Below are 20,517 nucleotides of genomic sequence, written 5' to 3'. Positions count from 1 at the left end.
AGCCAACCGACACTGAACAACAGGCAGGCCCAGCACTTTGATACTTCAATAATGATGCAGGCACAGTCAGTTTAAAGGACTATAGACGACATTTTTTTGTAAGATGTACTTTAATTGCATAGAGCAACTGTACACTTTTCTTTATCTGTGTGAATAGGAATGACAGTGTGATGCAGTCAGGGTCACTGTGGGGAATAGGAATGGGAAGCGCTTTAACTGGGTGAGTGGAAAGGATTAATCAAGCCAAACAAAGTCTGGCTGAAAACATAATGGACTTTTGCAGATAAGGTTGCTATCAACAGCCGTCGGGATCAATAAGAGGCGCTGATAGAGAGCAGGAGGCAGGCTGGAGCGACTGGTGACTCCTCTGTTTCAGCTGTTGCGTAAGATGTTTACTGATGTTTACTGTGCTGCGTTTAATGTTTACCGGAGTGCGATCTGCTGAGGCTGGAGCTACACGCAGGCTGAGGGCAGCAGTTGGCTGATCTGAGCCTCCGCAGAGTTCACTCAACCAGATGCTTGAATCGGGGGATTTCTGGTCGCTCATAAATCCTAATGAATGGGTTTAATCCCCAAATGCTGCGTTCACGTCAGGCCAAATTTGCATGATCAATAATCTGCCCCATTTGGTTTAGGGGGAAATTCATGCATCGGATAGGTTACTCTTTACCTGGTTTCAATTGGCATTTCCGTTTATAATTAAGCATCTGAACCAAAGTGTCGTCAACAAAGCTACGGAGCTTTAGACGGGAATGTATTTTGACAATATAAAACAAAATATAATAATCTGTATGATCTGACCCCCCCCCCCCACACTCTGCATTCTGACATGTAGAGCCATCCTTAAAGTTATCAGTAACGGCAAGTTGAATTGTGCACTGTGTCCCACAATGCCAACTATCATGTTATCCTATACTATATACTATGTTATACCTGTCTGCGATTGTGCAAATTGAAGATACGTTTCCAAAATCATAATTTACTGTTCACTACTTGCTGTCTTTTATATAGGGAGAAGAGAATGAGTGAACAGATGAGTGAATTCAGACACATCTTGTGTTCTCCACGCTTCTGAGATTATACAGGAGAAGCCTGATCAACAGTTATTCTTCGACTGCTGTCTGTTTTTACAGTCAGTTTCTGTAAATAAAACCTCCTGCATGGACTAAAGCAGTTGGCAGATGGAGCTTAAGTTTAGTTGTGCTTCTTTACTGTCTCTACTGTAGCTGTGAAAGCTGACAAGAAGTCCGGCTGGTCCAAAAGTTGTGAATTTTAAATGTGTTTGGCCATTATTTGTGTCTTCACCACCTGCACACTGTATTGTTGCCATAAACACAGAGATGTGAAAACAGGGAGTGCAAGCAGCTTCCTACTGGTCAGGATTCAGGTTAGAGGCTGCTTCCTCTAACATCCAGTCTTACCTTAATTTTCTTACCAAAAACATTTAACAGTCACTGTTTAAGTTTTGCACACACTTAGACAAACGCTATGTAAAGGCTAATAAATGGTTAGGCTTCTTGTAAATGTTAATAAGAAGTTTGTGAGTGGATTTTGATTCAGATGTTCTGCAGCACTGTGTCTCCCTGATGAATTTAACTAGCAAAGTGTTGTGCTGGAAGATGATTTTCCACAACCTGGCAACCTAAAAGTTGTTCTTATTAATGGCTTATAACCCATCTCTAAAGCATTGGTAAATGATTATTAACCATTAATAAAATTATAAATAACCACTTATCAACCCTTTATGAGTGGTGCCCCAGCATTTTATTTCTGTCTGAGAATAAGTTTACATTATTATTATTATTATTATTGTTGAAAGTTAAGGTTATATTGTCAGCATATTGACAGTGAAAACCTGTTTCCCACACTGGAGACCACTGATTGTGCATTTGCAGTGCATTATACAGAAACTGTAATCAATATGCAAATCAATCGCTGAGTGAACAGTGAACCTATCTAAACAAACACTGATATGGTAATTTGTGCTGTTACTGTGATCAGATTCTCAGATTAAAGGTAAAAACAGCCAAGTGTGAAATTCAGTTTTGCCTCTGATCTGGATTCCTATAAAACCATTTATGTTGATGGAGCATTTGATCTATCAGTCCTAGTTTAGCCAATCAGACGCTGAATGATCAAGTGATCTCACATTGTTGGTGATGCTACAAGTGGATGCATCTAAGTTATTTACAGCTATTTACATTACATTAGGGTTAGGGTACATTACAGTTTACGTTACAAAACCCTTCAAGTATGATTATTATTCTAGTGCAGTGTCTGTTTATTTTTCAGCAGGATTACGCAAAAAGTACGAAAGCGATTTGCACCAAATTTGGTTGAACAATGGTGTGTGGACCAGAAAGGAATCCATAAAATTTTCCTCTTTCTGTGGATTTGAATTATCCTTCTCAGAAGTCCGGTGTTTGTGCTCTCTGAGTGCACCTCTAGTTACTGGCCTTGCATTGAAATTGAATTAACGCCACCTTGTGGTGTTAGATGAGGCTAACACATGAGAGAAAAATGGCATTAAAGCGAAACTGACCACTGATACACAAATATCACAATGATTTTATTGCACATTCATCGAATATGTGGTAAAACAGTACTTTGCAAGACCCGCAAAACTAACATCAAACACAGTGCAACATTATAAAAAACAGAACAATGTAAAAACAATCCACAAATATAGAATGCCTAAGAAATAAAATCTTTTTACACGATTATACAGTTGCTGATACATGTTGTCTGATCGGATCACTGGTCGATGTTTATATACATAATCTCAAGAAAACAAATATGCAACAGTGATTTTGTCCCTAGAATTTTTAGGTGCATTATTGTGGTTTCACACATACAATCCAGTGTCAGAGTCCTCTCATTAGTGCAGTCCACCTACAGCCATAAGACCAAGTGCCAGCGAGAGTAGCAGCATCTTTATGGAGCCTTCACTTCCTGGTGCTGCGGCAGGAAAGATGACAAGATAAGAGAGAGGAGAAGGAAGTCAGAGAAGGGAGGGGAGAGACGTTAAAGTAAATGGTGAAATGTTTCACAACCATGACCTGCTGTGACATTTATTCTTTCACAACAAAATCTGTTAGTTTTTAAATACACTTCCTAAACCGAGTCAAAACCAAACCCAACTTATGTGTCTTTGCTACATCTTTGATTTTACTTATGATGATGCATTCAGTGTTATGGGTTTATAAACCTGTAACACTGAATGCATCATCATATGTAAATTACACACACACACACACACACCTTTTCTAATTAGGGCTTTATAGTGAAAAACCTGTTTTCTAAGTTGAGAGACTACTGATTGTGCATTTGCAGTGCATTATACAGAAACTGTAATCAATATGCAAATCAATCGCTGAGTGAACAGTGAACCTATCTAAACAAACACTGATATGGTAATTTGTGCTGTTACTGTGATCAGCTTCTTAGATTAAAGGTAAAAACAGCCAAGTGTGAAATTCAGCTTCTGATCTGGGTTACTATAAAACCATTTATGTTGATGGAGCATTTGATCTATCAGTCCTAGTTTAGCCAATCAGACGCTGAATGATCAAGTGATCTCACATTGTTGGTGATGCTACAAGTGGATGTGTCTATCTAACAGTTCTTCACAGGCTCATTACAAAACACACACATCAAATACGATTATTCTAGTGCAGTGTTTTGTTTCCTACACCTTATCAAAAACATTTATTGATCTGATCAGCTGCCTTACGTCAAACTGGGTAGCACATATTTTCAAGACAGGATTCAGCTGTCTGTCATATAACAGAACTATTACAGTATATCTCTGTAACACATGATATGAATATATTATCATCATTCTAGAGAAGTTCATGTCATTAAGAATTTATCTTCTGCACTACATCTTTCACCTGACCCAAATGTGCTGTTTACCCAATACTAACTAAACAAAGACAGATAACATTGAACAAAAAATTCCACAGACAGAGAAATTCCAATGCTGTCCTACTTTTGACCTGTGTTGAACTAGGCAAGAGAAATGCCAGGCCAAGATAAGCTATCACTGGTCTTAAAGGACCACTCCAGCAGCTATGTATGTTTTACCCTATTTACTTCAAATCCCTCAAGTTTTACATTACAACTTACCATTTATCAAAATCTTAATATACGCTGTATTTTGTGCATAGTTCCTGACATCCATTGGTTTCTATTGATTTCTTTCAGAAACCAACAGCATCAAAATTAAAAAGAAAATCATTGTAAATTATATCAAGAATGAAAGCGTAATTTTATGTAATAATGCATGTTTCAAAATCACTCTGGTGATTTAAGTGTCAGATTGGTCGGGGGTTGAGTATAGTGTTACATCAAATTTATTCTGAAATGAATAATTAATAAATGTAAATTAATTATTATGTAATGTTTAGGTACTTACCATGTGAAGAAGTTTCTGGAAGTGAAAAAGACAAAAGGTGACATGTTAGACGAATCCCGTTCAATAGCTTTTCATACCCATGTGCATACTAAATATGTAAATACGCATACAAACCTTTGATGGTGAAAGTGGTCTCCATGCCGGCGTGGATGTGGTCAGTCACATGACAGTGAAGCAACCAAGTACCTGGGTTCCCAGCTACCATCTCTACAGTCTGGAAAGTCCCCGGGAAGAGGTCAAAAACATCTGCGCGGTGCACACGGTCCGTCTGACACACACACACAAACACACACACACACACACACACACACACACACACACACACACACACACACACACACAGTGCACGTACGGCAACAGAGAGGAACAAAGAAGAGGAAGTAAACACTTTGAGCTTAGAAACACCCACTGGTTCTTCTTCCAATTCCCTATGAAACTTGTAGCATTTGTTTATGAACATTTTGCCGGAAGCTGTTCCATTTAAAAAAAAAAAAAAAAAAAATCTTTATTTGTGTTGATGGCAGTCACCTTGTAGGTAAACGTCTCAGCGTGGAAGTGAACGGTGTGCATGTCCACCTCATTGCCCATGCCCAGTAGATACCAGTCAACTTTCTGGCCCTGTGTCATCACTAGTCCATGGAGGTTACCGTACACCTTTCCGTTGATCCCTTCAACATACACAATCACATACAGAGCTCACCACACATTCACACCATCACACATAGAATCACACACAAGCTTAACTGGAAAACTACTATTTAGGCTTCCTCTTATGACACATTAAAAAAAGGATCTGTGAAACACTTATCAAAAGCAATGAATGACTAATATTGGATTCTAATTAGTTTGTTTTCAGTGTGCTACGGAGGAGTAGTATGTTCTGCCCTGGTTTGCATATTTAGATGTTAGGTTTTCTTATGTGGTGGTTTTAACCATTTGTTTCATACTCACTGACCACTTCTGCTTTGTGACATGATTTATTAACAAGCTGGAAGTAGCCATTAGAAGATGGAAAATTGTGGCCATGAAGGGATGCACGTGGTCAACCACAACTCTCAGATAGGCTGTAGCTCCTGATCTGTGTCTGCATGATTTCATGCTGCCACATGATTGGCTGACTGGAAAACTGAATGAATAAGCAGGTGCACAGGTGTTCCTAATGAAGTGCTCGGTATGTGTACATATTTTTATCATATGTTTTATGTTTTATATATCTTCTGTTTGGGTCTGTGTGTGCTCTATACTTTATCTGGCTCAAAGAGAAATTTCCCCCTTGGAAAGTAAAGTTTAAGAATAATTGTATCAGTAGTTTTATTGTATCTTCCTTTTATATGTTCACTGACATCCTAACACTTTTCCTGCTGAGATGACCCCAATTTTCTCACAAGGTTTAATAAATCTTGACATAAATTCTTTCCTAGATAGACAGCTTCACTGTTTGCTCCTCCCCCTCCTCCTCTTCTTATCTCTCACCGTGCATCTTGTTACTCTCTTCAAAGTCCTCGTCTCGTTTGAAAGCATCAGGGTCGACACCGAGGTATGTTCTGATGTTGTCATCCAAATACCAGGACTCGTTTTCATCATGCACCATAAAGAGCAGAGCGAACTCTTTCTCCACGTCACTCCTCTGTCTGTCGGGCCCCTCACCGCGCTGCAGAGTCCCGGGCCTGCATATCACCAGAGGCCCCAGAAGGCCACTGTACAGATCCTGAACAGAAACGGATCCACCCTGTCACAAATACCTAATACCTCAACTAAATAAACAGGCAAGTTAAAATAAAATCACGTCCTTTTAACAGCGCACTATGAATTACATGCTTCTATGTGACTATTACTGTATACAGAGATTATGTACCTTTATGAAATTAACTTTGGAGTAGTACGCGTAAGAGATGCAGTTAGGATCTGAGACCCCTGGACCAGAGCTTTCAAGAACATCCCACGTCAACTCGAGTATGTGACCTGAAGGCAAGAGAACACAGGACAAACACAAGTCAGTCCTTTTGTTAGAAATCACCAGCAACGGCATGTATTTCATTTATTTCTTCAAATTTGATTCTCACCGGGTTTGACATGAACATGCGAACCACTGGCCCTGACTCCATGTGCGCTGATCGAGTATGTGCGGTTGGCTTTGTTCTTGAAGGTGATCTCAATCTGCTCCCCTACCTCTGCTTTGATAATTGGGCCTACAGGGGACAAGAAAACTCATGTTGTCTTCAGTGGTTTCTTGGTAAAAACAACATTAAAAGCAGCTAAACTTACCCATAATTCCCAGGTGTTGTTGGCTGGGCGGCCGTTTTTTCTGAACTGTGAACGTCTCATCAGTGTATTCTCTGTACACCGCCTTCTTATAGCGCGAGCCAATTCTGTTATTCCCGCTCTCCACAAACATGCTGCCTGGACTGGGAGACATGTACCAATTTGCTTCCATTAACAAACAGTAATAAGTTTTGCCACTAATCACAGGCCCCGGCTTCAACACTGAAGTACATCATCCTACAATTATCTTACTCACACACCTGTCCTCTGATGTGCTGTGGTGTTTCTCCAGCTCCCAGGCTCTGTCAGGTGAGTAGTCCCACTCTATTTCTTCAGCACTGATATAATACTGCACAGTCTTGGTTGGCTGTGTGCGTTTGGGCTTCACTTTGCGTTGTGGGCAGTGGTTCACTCTGTACTGCTGCCTCATGCCAGCTGAGTAGTGGTCTGTTACTCTGCAGCTCACCTCATACACACCTGTCAGGAGAATGAAAAGAGGGTTAAGAATTTGGGCACACACATGGATGTGTCTGTGGCTCTACCTTACATACAGACATTTGCGGCTAAAACACACAGCAGTAAAACAAAACACAAAAGAACCCAAGCACCAGTAATGTACCAGTATGAATGACCATTAGTGGTTTGGGGTGGGTGCACTTCCAGTTCCTGATAACATCTAAATCTTCTTCTTGTTGAGTTTGACTGTAAGTTGCATTTGCCAAAAGTTTCTGCCAAATGAATGTAATGTGAGCTCCCAGGAGTGTTTTTTTTTTTAAACAAAAAACACACTTTTTTTTTTACAAAAAACCTTTGCACCTTTTTCTTGCAAACCTCAGTTGCTTTCGCCTGCATTGCTGCTGGGAGTTAGACAAAAATCTTGTTGATTTGTGGTTTGCAGTGTGTTCCAAATGCCTGCATGTTGGGTTAGCTTGGACTAGCTTATTCTATGCATTTGGATCTGGGCTATCTGAGCAATTTCAAAGTCCCCCTCTACTCAAAAATGTGTTTTCCTTATTGTTATGTCACTTGGAGTTGAAGTGTGCAGAATGATGTACTGCATAGTATGTGCATGTGAGTTTAACATTGGAGATGTCACTGCGGGAGAAGTATATGTAATTTAAAAAAATGTTAACCTCTTGATTTTTGTCAGAAAAACATATCATACACAAACTATTTTTCAAAGCAAAATATATTCTAATACATAATACATGTCCGTAGTGGACTACTTTAACATTCAACGTGGCTTACCATGGTCCTGAGGGAATCACTTGCTACCTGTAATTGTATTTGAGGCTGTGATATCATTCATTTAAGTCATTCAAATTTCCAGTAATTCAACCTGAGGCCAGCTGTATCCTGTATCCACATCCACTGTTATACTGAACTGCGTTTACAGTGTTTCCTCTTGAGGCCTAACATGACTGCCTGTAAAATCTGGTCTCAGTGATTTTATGTAACAGTATTTTCCTTAAATTTAAAGACTCCATACCTGAGTACATAAAAACAAACAACCAAACAACTAGAATTACTGGTTGTAAGCCTCCAACAACCAGGCAAGTTGCAGGAAGTAGGGTCAGAGTCTCCCCTTCCTGAGTTACAGCATTCAATAATGGCAAAAGGTGACTTCATCATTTGATCATGTCAGCTATTTGTCTTAAACTGTGTCATAATTAGTGTATGAATTTGTAATTTATGGCCAAAAATGTGTTTTGTGAAGTCACAGTGACCTTTGACCTTTGACCTTTGACCACCAAACTCTAATCAGTTCATCCTTGAGCCCAAGTGAATGTTTGTATCAGATGTAATGAAATTCCCTCTCTGCATTCCTGACATATCGCATTCAGAAAAGCATGGGGTCACTGTGACCAAGAACTTTGAACTTTGCCCCACAAAAATCTCATCAGTTCATCTCTGAGTCCAATTGAATGTTTGTGCAAAATCTGAAGAAATTCTCTCAAGGTGGTCTTGAGATATCACGTTCAAGAGGCCAAAAACTTTTGTGAGGTCACAGTGACTTCAACCTTTGACTTTTAACCACCAAAATCAAATCAGTTCATCCTTAGGTCCAAGAGGCCAAATTTGACAAGATTCTGTCAAAGCGTTACTGAGATATCACATTCACAAGATGACAGAAATGTGCTACCTCATAAAGTAGTCTAAATTTAAATGTTAACAACGTCAACATCAGTATTGATTTCAGGATACTGTGAATAAGATGAACACTGCAGATAATTTTGACATTTCCTGTTTGTCTAGTAGTTATGGATGTTTCCTGTTGCTAAGAGTTGGGAGTAGTCTGCACGTCACAGGAAAACATTCACAAAGGTTATCTAAGCATGTTTAAATGGAGAATATAGTTGTCTGTCAAAGAAAACCTCTAACATACAGCAGATGAACTCAGTGAACAGGATGTTTTTAAGGGGCAGCACAGTTTGTTTTAACCTAAACAGTAAAATGACCTAATGAACTAAATGACTAACCGGGAGCGTTTGGCTGCATGACGACAGTAGCTGTGGTGTGAGGGAAGAGGCTGACTGTGTCGCGTGTTGTGCTCTGCTTCTTGAAGGTGTTCCCTTCAAAATAAACACCATGGATGTCCACCTCTGTACCTAGCCCAAAGGTGTACCACCACACTTTGTCCCCAGCACACATCTCCAGTCCACCAAGGTTCCCATACATAAGTCCATTCACAGCTGAAATGAAAGGGAAGATTTAAACAGGAAAATAAAGTGCAAGAAGAAAATACTAACATCAGAAATGGTACCCAAAATATCATACTAATAGTATGCAAGCTACAGTCAGTACCATCAAATATTACAGTGAAGTAAAAGTACACACTCTTTACCAAACACACTGATTACCATGCATGTTATTGCTCTCCTGAAAGTCCTCGTTCAATGGATTTGTCTCTTTGCCGCCAAATCTGTCGATGTTTTCCTCCAAATACCAGCTCATGTTTTCATCCATGACAGAAAAAAGAAGGAAGAGCTCCTTATCCACACCTTTCTGTTAAACAAGGCACACACAGTCCAGGTAATAGTAAGGACACACAGGGGTTGCAAATGTCATAAAAACTAAAAATGTATCACATTGTTGTACGCTTTCAACATGGAGACATTTGCAGTCAACTTGCTATATCAGCTTCTTGCATTTTGTTCTTATCCCTGCTAACTTATCTGTCTTGCCCAATTTCCCGACAAGGAAGATTAAAGTTCCAAATGAATATTATTTAATATCAGTAGTGCTGAAACAAAAGAAAATCATAATTTGAAGAACGAGAACTAGTTTGCTAGAGGATTTTTGCATTTCCCTAAGTGAAAGTGTTTGTTCATGGATAATGAAACAGCACCTGGGTACCATCCTCTCCCAGCGTTCCTTTCTTGCACACGAGCAGAGGTCCCACTAAACCAGAGTTGGTGTCTAAGGCAGGATCAGTGGCAGAGTAGTATAGGTAGGGGATACAGGGCGGATCAGTTGAAGACGGACCTTCCAGGACCTGCCAGGTGTAGACGAAGCGCTCACCTGGACCAACGTGGGAGCCGGGCTTGTCAACACCTAGAGTATTGCACACACAAAGTCCATTTATCAGATTTGATATTTCCTGTGTGTACTCTTCTTTGTTCTACTGCTTTGTAATTAACTGATATGAAGCCTGTATTCTGTTTGCCTAAAAACTACAGCAGTGGTTTTATTCTGACAAGTTTAAATTAATGAGTCAACTGGTGTTCCGAAATAGGGATCTGCAATCAAAGTATGTGTTTACATAACTTGTTTTCTTTTCAAATTTGAGGTATTCTGAAATTAAAAAATATTATATTGCAACGCAGCTCATGCATTACTTTTTACTTATTGGGTAATCAAAATTTTAAAAAGCTAATTAGTCTACTCCACACTAGAGGCATAGATGGTGATATTTTCTTCAGTCTTGAAGCAATATCCATGCAAATTTATGTCTATCAGTCTGAATTGTTAACCACTGGCTACTCATTCTGTTTATAGTCAATCAATCCTCTCCCCTTGTTATCACTGAAGTGTAACAATTAAAATATATCATGAAGTTTTTCCTTGGCTGTGTGCAACTGGCTGCTTCCTCACCGTCCTCATAGCTGCTTCCCTGGGAGTGTTTGTCGTAGTGCAGGCCATGAGGCTGGATACTGTAATTTCTATCAGCCTTGTTCATGAATGTCACTCTGAGAGTGTCTCCTTCCTCCGCCCTCAGAACGGGACCTGCACAAATACACAAGATCATTGTATCCAGACATAAGGACCTGAGAGTGACAACTCAGGTCAAAGAAAGGACAACAAGAAAGCAGTGAATAAAATACAAAAGAGAGAGTGTGATTTTTGCCAAATCTGGAACCAGGTGAAAAAGAGACACCTTACCTAAGATTCCTAAATGTCCGGGTGTTGGTGATTTTGTGACGCTGAAGGTATTGTCTGTGTACTCTTTGTATATCGCTTTCATGTACTGGCCTCCGATCCTTCCACCACCTCTGCCAAAAAACACCTCTGATGCACTATAACAGTAAAGGGGTGGGGAATGGGGCAGACAAGATACTGTGAGGGGGACAGAGAGGAAGTAGCATGGCATTTCCTTTGTGGCCTGGATGAAGCAGTGGCGTGGTATTTCTTACTACAGAGAAACTGAACAGAATAAACAGCTGGCCTGTCACGGGGGTTTCACTGTGTCAGGTCAGGGAACAATAACAAAGACACAATAACAACTGTGTCACTATCTACACTGTTTACTCTAGACACCACAAAACTGCCTTGCCACAGGAATGACTAGCTCACGTATAATCAGCCCTGTCCCGAGGCCGTGCACACAGACAAACAGCAACTTTGTTCAGAGGTTTTGCGAGCCTTAAAGCAATAGTTCACCACTAAAAGAAATAGTGATGATCTACAGAGTGTGTTCGCCCCTGTACTTCCTTCTCTAGAGCTGCTGAGGCTGTACTTTCTAAACACTAAAATGCCCATCTCATTGATTTTAGACTTTTGGTCTCACTGTGCAGCTGCCTGGACATAAAGCACAGGGATTATTCTGTATTAGGTACTTGGAGACACTTGACTGATATATTGTTATAGTTTTATTACAGCTGTAGAGAGCTGTTCCAGTTCCATCATATAACTTGTTTTGTATTTGGTAGACTGACTGTGATGAACTGACCAGATGAGGCAACATACAAGATAAATATAAATGCCCCCCAATAACCTAAACAGTTGCCAGAAAGCTGCCATTAAGCCATGATGTGATGCTCACTGTGTGTTTGGTGCAGAATTCATGGATCACACTATGGGCTAAATAATGATGAACCCCTTTGTTTTGCAGTCACCCTCTCTGTTACCATTGATTACAATAGGTTGCTCATGTCTGCCTACCTTTCAGCCTCAGTGAGGGATACATTGTTAATCAGATCCTTTCCTGAGGGAGCATAGTCCCACAGGACTTTCTCTGCTGCCAGGTAGTAGTTCCTCTCAACGCCACCCTTCGCTGTGGTGTTGCCCACACTGCCACATGACTTCACTTCATAAAAGGCCTGCATCCCAGCTGGAATAAGGTGAAAAGACATGCACAAAAACATTACACAGACCATAATTCCCATGCACAAAGTAAAAGTTTGTGGTGAGAGTGGACCTTCAGAGCCAGAGCTGAAAACCAACCTGGCAGTTAATGTAAAACGATCAAAGGTGTTATTGGTAGGGTAAACAACTTAATGTCATTTCTCATGAAAGACACGGAAATAAGAATTATGGAAAGCTTATTATGATACAAAAGAATGGTATTTCACGTGTGCCAGCATTATTCATAATATGTTGAGCAAGTATGACTCATTCAGGTCAATAAACAATGGACTTTAGACAGTCTTAAAATACAGCACCTGGCATGTTTAGAACAGAAATACAAGCTCTGGTGTAGCTCACAAAAATGTTTTCTCCCCTGTCGGCAAGTCTGCACAACCAGGAAAGTCTCAGAGCAAAGAGGAAAAAGGTGACACATAGGTTAAAGGTCAGGTGCCCTACCCTGCAAGTGGTCATTAACCTGGCAGGACAGCAGCCACTTCCCGCTTGTTTTTGGGACCATCTTAGCGGTAGCAAACGTGGCTGGGAACAGGCTGAGGACGTCGGTGCGGTGGCCACGGTCCAGCAGTGTATTCCCATGGAAAAAGGCAGAGTGAATGTCCACCTCGTTGCCCATGCCAAACAAATGCCAGGCTACTGCACGGTTCTGGCACAACTCGATCCCGGGCAGGTTACCAAACATGTACCCATTAATAGCTGTCACACAGAGGAAAACACAGGCAGAGATTAGAGGAAAGGACAGAGTGAGCAAATATAACCTTTATATCTTTTGATTTCATTGCAAAAACATTTGAAAACATTTTTAATATGCTCAGTTTCATAGACATTACAGTAAGGGCAACAACTATTTTTATATTTTGTGAAAAACAAACATTTTATTTTAAATTATATTCTTCTTGTTAGCCTACTTCATGCATGTGCAGTCATTTTAGTGTCCTCGAAAGACTTAAAAACACTCATCTCGCACCATGCATCAAGTTTGACTCTTCAAAGTCTGGGTCTTCTGAGTTGAGTCCGGCTGCGTCAGAGAGGCTCTCAATGTTCTCCTCCAGGTACCAACTCAGGTTCTCATCCACCACGTTGAACATCAAGAAGACGTCCTGGTCCACATCATTGCGGGCTGAGTCTGTGACTGGCTTTGTCTGACCTGCTTCATTAGTCTCCTTCAAGATTCCTGCGTACATACAGAAATATAGATGTAGATAAATGCATAATAAATAAATGCAGATAAATGCAATCAAACACAGGTAGGGGCATGTTTAATTTCTGCCGATCTCTGGCTTCCCATCATCTTTGTTTAAAAAAAGTTTGAAGAAGCCCTTAGTGACTGTAACTATCATTGAGGAGTGCACAACTAAATTGGATTTGACATACAAATAACACCCACATTATGAGAAAGGTTAAACGACATATCCTCATACCTTTCTTGCAGGTGAGCAGAGCCCCAATAAGTCCTGAGGCGATGTCCTTGGGAGCATCCAAGTGAGAGTGATAGACCCAGGTCAGGCAGTTCGCATCATCATCTGTGGGGGCAAATTCTGGCCTGACCTCCCAGCGGTAGGTGTAGCTGCCTCCCGGGGGAACAGAGTCATCCATCTTAAACCTGCCTGACGTCCCATCTGGATAGAGTGCCCCTGGTAGGCAAAATACAAGATGTTTATACTGAGATCGTTCTGTTTCTGCTGAAGTTTAGAGAGCGTGATTTCACTTTATGTCATGTGGAGAACAACAATATGGTCTTAACTATATGATCTGAACTGTTTAAAACTGTAAACTGAGTGCTGTAGAATGATGAAAAAAAAAAATATTATTCATGAAAAAAATATGTTCATCAATCATATTGTTCAATCACAGTCACACTCCCTGGTTGTCTCGGTTCAGCTTTAACCTCCACACATGTAGGGGTGTGTGCTCTTTAACCACATTAATCACCACAGTCTTAGTCACAGATGTACACTGACCTCTGGACCAGTTTGTACTTGTCACAAGACATGGTTTAGGACATAACGAGCTGATTTTATCAGTTTTATGTCTTGATGTGTTGACACCACTTCCCCCTTTCTATTACTAATCCTCCATTTTCACATCTCTCTCCTTTCTTGCCAAAGGTGCTGTTTATAAAAACAAGTTGAGTTAATAGCTGCTAGTAACTAGTTATCTGTCTTATAGACAGATTGATGGACTGTAAATCCCATAATAAAGCAGGACAGTTATTTGCAGCTTGAAAAGGGAAAACGAAGGTTTGGTTTCATTTTCAGTTCCCGTAAGGCTCTGAAAATTCCCGAGGCAGGACACGTCTTCCCAGATGAGTGGGGGATGGGGGCCTGTTGCAACAAAGGGCTGCAAAGTTCAGAATACTTAGGAGACATGTTTGACAGAAGGCCACATCTTCCAAAAAAGCCACCCACTTACTGAAATTGTGCTGAGTCACTTTTTGCACTCGTAAACACGCCTAAATGGGTTTTCAGCTCATATAACAGTAGCCCACTTTCTGTTCAGCCTGTCAGTATCTTGTTATCAGAGACAGTTCCAGCACTTAAGCAGAGGAGAAAAACACGTCACAGCATTGGTATGAAAAATCAGATGGAAGACAGTGTATCTATTTGATTGAATAATGTATCTGAATATGCATCCCATGTCAATATCATATCACTGAGCCTGTGGAGTGTAAGTGTTCTGAAGTATTGCCAAAACTTTGAAGACTATCGAGGCAAATTGCTCAGTAATGGTTCATGTTCTGCATCATATTAAAAACCATATAATTCTCCAGAAGAAATAAGCCATGGCCGGAATAAGATGCTCACTGAAAATAATCTGTTTTAACAGTAAAGTGTCACTTGTTGAATGAATCTCAATCTCTGTGAAAACTCATTGCTACAGGTAATGGTAATGATATCACCTTTGATATCACTTGTGAGACCTAATCTGAAATATTAATAATTAAATATAAGTTTTCTACATATCTTGTTGCTTCTATAACACATTAGTGCCAAAACTGAAATTTGTTTTGGAAGAAAATCTATTAAGTATATCATGCAGCATTAATTACTTTCAATATTTCCACTTAGCACATTTCCATCTGAGGAATTATGGTATTCATTATTATATTGTGTTCCTTTGTCCGAGGGATATCATATGGATTTCTCAAACCTTCCTGCCTGTAAATACATGTGTGTTCCTATGTGCACATATGTGTATTATGTAATACTGTACCCTCTGCATCCTTCTCATAGAAAACTCCATGGGGATGCATCGAATAGGTCCTGCTCGCAAAGTTCTTCAGGTGGACCACGATAACCTCATCAACCTCAGCTCGCAGTATAGGTCCCAGGAATCCCAACCAATCAGGTCGGGGAGCCTTTACCTTATATGTAGCATCTGTGTACTGTCGGAACATGGCTTTCTTGTACATACTGCCAATACGGTGGGGTCCTTTTTCCAGAAATATAGAAGCATGCCTGAGATAAAAGTGGAAAGAAGACAGAAAGATTGAGAGATACAGACAGAGCAGAGCAGTGGCTGCACAGAATGAGGAGGGTATGTAGGAGGTAGAAAAGGAAGAGACAGCTGCTAATCCTGTTATCATTTTTTAAAGTCAGCGTCAAAGTAGATTTCACAAAATGCTCAGTTTTGTCTTTGCACTGATTTAATCTCATTGTCAATGACTGACTAAATTTCATTTCAAGCTGTACGTGAGCTCGTCGTAAAGCCCGTAACTCTGGATGTAAAGCTGCAGAGCAAACTGTATCTGGCTGCATCTCTGTAACAATTAGACTTGTCATTACTGTGATTACATGTTTCTGTGGGCTAATAACCACTTAGTGGAGCTGTGAGAAATGCAGTTTTGCTACTGTATATCCCACTCACACCAAGCAACAATGAGGATGAAAAGCATTACTTGGGTTGTACTGACAACTTTGCTGACAGTCTAATAAAATAACAGTAATAAAGTAAGTTATTTGTGTAATTTATTGCTCGTGAGCTGCCATGTATGACACCTTGGATTCTACACAAGCTTTTTTTTTAAGTGATTACGTAATCTGGCTGCCTGAGAGAGCAAGTCAGGAAAGTCCAGCATTATGCAAGGATGCAATGGTTGATGTTACTTCAAAGTTATCTTGCAAGAAGCTCTAAACTGTGCCCGCTTTGGAAAATCATAATTACATCCATCACTATGCCTTCATATGATGGCGGGCTTTTATTTCGGCTTAGGCTTTCCTTTAATAACTAGTTTATCCTGATATTCCACAAAACATCAGGAGTGAGAAAACACAAGGCTTCATCTGTTCTTTAAAAATGACAATGACTCTGTTTAGTACTTTTAATGACAGGTAGGTTAAAGAGGTATATGATGCCCGTTTTCTATAACGTTTTGAGAATCAACTGCTGAAATATCACCATGAGCACAATGACAGTCAAACAAAAGCTGGCAGGCACCCTCATCAGCTATCTCAACACGGACTCAAAATGATAACACTGACCAGTCATATTACACTTCCTGTAATCACTTTAGTTGTGAGTCACGTCCACACCCCAGGTGTGAATTTGATACGACCTGAGAAATCAAATCAATAAGTGATAACACCGATTTCACTGTCTTCATATATCTCGACTGTATCACAACTCACTCATCATCTTTGACGTTCTCGCCGTTGATCAGATTTTTCCCACTTGGCGCATAGTCCCACGTTTCCTCAATGATCCCCACATAGTAAACTCTCTCCTTGCTGCGCCTCTGCTCCGCAAGGGAGGGGAGGAGAAGCAGCAAACAGCTCCCCGCAAACAGTCTCAGAGTCCGGGCCATGTTCAGGGGGATCGCTCCGTCAGACGCAAGGGGCAGAAAGTTTTAGCGGTTTTTTTTTTTTTGGTTCAAGAAGAACAAGTGGAAAGCGGCTCTGGCGTGTGAGCACGTATACACACTCTGCGCCGGTGCAGAAGTACTTATGAAACTCTGCAGAGCACAAACAGCTGCCCTGTTCCGCCGGGGAGCGGCGGCGGAGTGACCGCCTCCTGCGGTGTCAGGCGCAGAACGGGGGACACAACTACTCTCGCGGTAATTGTTATAGGTTGTTACCGAAATCGCCTTCTGGGAAATTAAAGTAATTGGTGTACTTATTCTGAAATGCAGACTCAAGTTCCGTGGGTCGTCTCTAATGGCTGTCAGTTTTCCACAGGTAATGAAAAAGCATGTTTGTGAGCCGTGTGCAGGTTTGGGAATCGTGAGAGTTACTTTGCTCTGGAGCTTTCGAGACTTTGGTATCACTTTCTGATAAGTCACCCTAAATAACTAGTGGCTTTAATAGTGGTTAATAAGTGACATACTAATGGGTTAGATCAGTTATAAGCCATTAATAGCCTCATTTTTCAGGTTGTGAAACATCAGTCTGGCGGGTTGTAAATGTTGGTAATCCATTGATAATTGAATATTTGTAGGTTTCTAATAAGTCAAATGGACTTTGTGCCAGTTTTTCAAAGCTGTTGGCAGAAAGTGTCCTGTTGAATGATAAAGCTGCTGCCAGAGGAATTTTACACAGTCTGGCAACCCAAAAGTGGGCATTATTATTGGATTTATTTAATCACGAATAAAATCATCAGTCACGGTTTATAAATCAAACTGAAACTGAATGAATTGTATTGCTCAATGATATAGAAATTAGAAATATAGACAGAAAGCAAGCAGAAGTTTTGATCATTTGGACGAATATGAAATTTTGGCTCTGTCTTTTCTCTATGCTACTTTTGTCTGATCAGTTTCTGGATCTCCTTGTAAAAACATCGCAGTGGGAACTAGAGAAATCATCCCTTTGAGCCAAAATTAAAAACATTCACCTTGCAAATTCCTATGTAATATTTGCAGCACGTTTAATTATGTTGTGATGTGAGTATTTTGTTAGTTGCAGAGATACTGTACAGCCACTGAAATATTCAAAAACAACTCATCCTGAAAGTGGACATTCTCCTCAACGCGGCGCCTCATGCACTACAACAAAGGAGTGAAGCTGACACCTGCTGACCAACTCTGAGCAGCACAACTGTAGAGTCCAAGCCGAGTGAACTAATGGCTCTGCCTTAACAGAGCAATCGCAGGACACCACGGTAACACACACCACACATGTTTTAGTCACTCTGGTGTTGTCCCCCTCATTCAGTTCAGTGAGTGTGATCCTTGAGCTTCCTATTTCTCATAATCCCCACAAATCTCTCAGTGCAATCTGCACCCCAAGGTCAGCAGTAATATGGTGCCAACACAAATGCACTGGGTAGTGGTTTTACCAGAAATGAGGCCTTACAACATCTGGGCTGAAAATACAGTCCTGTGGTCTCGCATTGTTTCACTCTGTTATGTTCTCAACTGGGTCAAGTCCCCCAGCTCGGGAGTTGATTGTGCTCTCTTTTGTCTTGTGGCACCATCATGCCCCCTGAAGTCCAGGCCCATAGAAAGAACACACTGTTCCACAAGAGCACCTGTTCTCTCATTTATTCTCAGTCAGGCACCAGTCCAGCACTAGACTCTGAATGGAAACCTTTGGAAATTCAACTTGATGTCAGCTAGATGATTTTCTATAGTATTGAACATTAGACTAATGATACTCATCTCAGATGAATCTAAACTGTCAGATTCCCGTGCCATTCTCAAGTGGTTATATGGCTCTGCAATGTTTGTGCGCTTCCTTTATCTTACAGACAAAATATGCAAAATTTAGTGTGCAAAAATGTAAAAGAAACACTGGCAAAATACATTCACACAATCCACCTGCCTCCACATGAGCAGCAACAGGACCTAGCACGGATTTTTACCGTGATGGCTAACATCTTGTGTCAGATTAAGACTAATCTGATTTCAGATTTAGGCATTTGGTTGATTATTCAGGCAGATTAATGAAAATAGCTTTAGTTCTGTCCACAGATGTTTGTAGCATTATGGAATTAAGAACAAACCTCTTACATCTTGTCACAGTGACCCACCTCTTTCATACTAATCTTGCTAATTCTGGTTTTAATGAATAATTGGCTTTTTGCCTAAGCACTTGTCTCTTAATCTTAAATTTCAAGAGCTGATACTGGCAGAGCAACAGCATTATGAAGGCTGAATCTAGTTTCCAAGTAAAAGTTTAAGGATTACATTGAAACCTAATATCAAAGGCAGATTTTAAGCTATGTGGTAATTGAATTCATGGATACATATACTGCATTCTACGTTTATTGATTATTCTGTTTTCAAAATGATCCACATCATTTGTAAAATCCATTTAAACTGTAGCCGTGCCAGTTGTAGATTTCAGTTTTCCCTATTTTTTTTGACACTTGTGATATTGGTGATAATGATGAGATGATTAGGTAAGTTAGTATTTAAATCAGTGTTGATTAACACCAAATAACTCATCATATAATTCATTTATTGACAGTGGTGGAAAACAACTAAGTACCATTACTCAAGTACGGTACTTAAGTACAGTCCTGAGTCATTTTCTGCTATTATTCTGCTTATTTCTCTACATTTATCAAACAGTTATAGTCACTAGTTACTTTGATCTTACATTCAAAACACATGATCATCTTACAAAACATGATGCATTATTAGGGGTTAAAGCTCTACACACAGATGTTTGGCCGATTAGGTTAAAATCACACATTTACACGAGGTCACCCATAAGAGTGAGTGAGTTACAATTGTAACTTTTATTGCAACAAAACTAACAGAAGCTCCTGAAGTCCTCATTTTTTTATTTTGTTATTCAAGAGAGCAAGTTCTGCAAGTCAGGCACAAGCTAGGCTCATCTCATGTGTGCACATGGTTGAAAGAAATCATGTGGGGGAGGGGCATTATTTAAAACTCTGAAAAAGCCATTTTGCATAATGACTGCTTTTACTTTGGATACTATACGTTCATTTTGCTGGTATACAGTGGTGTAGCACAAAGGTCTGGGTCCTGCACATGTGTAGCCTCAGGGAACCCCTCCCCTTTTAATAGATCCATTGTCACACCTGTACAAACATCTGAGTCAACAAATAAACACATTTATATGTGGTGGTTATTAGACTATTATTGACTATTACTATTATTATGTCTATTATTCACTTCCCTTTTTTCATACATGTAACTGTAGGATACTTGGTTTCAGTACAATATAGAACATTACAAGGGTCTGTCAAACTTCCCTTTACTTACAATGCCAGTCGCATAGAAAAAAAAAAAATGCAGATAAAAACAAACTCTCTTTTACCCTCCCTACCCAGCTCCTGCTGGCATGCAC

General features: G+C 40.2%; 1 protein-coding gene across 1 annotated transcript; it reads right to left on the bottom strand.

Annotated features, from left to right (window-relative positions):
- Positions 1-2,550: 2,550 nt before the first annotated feature.
- Positions 2,551-17,266, bottom strand: hephl1b (hephaestin-like 1b). The gene is made up of 20 exons (XM_071460207.1): positions 16,891-17,266; positions 15,476-15,720; positions 13,684-13,896; positions 13,230-13,436; positions 12,704-12,958; positions 12,062-12,230; positions 11,063-11,196; positions 10,775-10,906; positions 10,029-10,234; positions 9,541-9,685; positions 9,160-9,372; positions 6,940-7,156; positions 6,683-6,822; positions 6,481-6,606; positions 6,273-6,379; positions 5,891-6,125; positions 4,946-5,085; positions 4,532-4,685; positions 4,418-4,432; positions 2,551-2,958 (listed from the first exon to the last, which is right to left on the bottom strand). Exons 1-20 carry the CDS (start codon positions 17,064-17,066, stop codon positions 2,879-2,881), a joined length of 3,309 nt encoding a protein of 1,102 aa, XP_071316308.1. The 5' UTR covers positions 17,067-17,266; the 3' UTR covers positions 2,551-2,878.
- Positions 17,267-20,517: the final 3,251 nt, after the last annotated feature.

The sequence above is a fragment of the Trachinotus anak genome, unplaced genomic scaffold, assembly GCF_046630095.1.
Source record: "Trachinotus anak isolate AG129_WGS33_773 ecotype Australia unplaced genomic scaffold, CSIRO_AGI_Tana_v1 ptg000024l, whole genome shotgun sequence".
Classification (NCBI taxonomy): domain Eukaryota; kingdom Metazoa; phylum Chordata; class Actinopteri; order Carangiformes; family Carangidae; genus Trachinotus; species Trachinotus anak.
This window is presented reverse-complemented; position numbering and strand designations above follow the sequence as displayed.

Coding starts and splice junctions, on each gene's coding strand:
- hephl1b (XM_071460207.1), bottom strand. CDS start 17,066: ATGGCCCGGACTCTGAGACTGTTTGCGGGGAGCTGTTTGCTGCTTCTC. Junction 13,897..15,475: donor CTATGAGAAGGATGCAGAGG/GTACAGTATTAC, acceptor TTTGCCTACCAG/GGGCACTCTATCCAGATGGG. Junction 13,437..13,683: donor TCTGCTCACCTGCAAGAAAG/GTATGAGGATAT, acceptor GTATGTACGCAG/GAATCTTGAAGGAGACTAAT.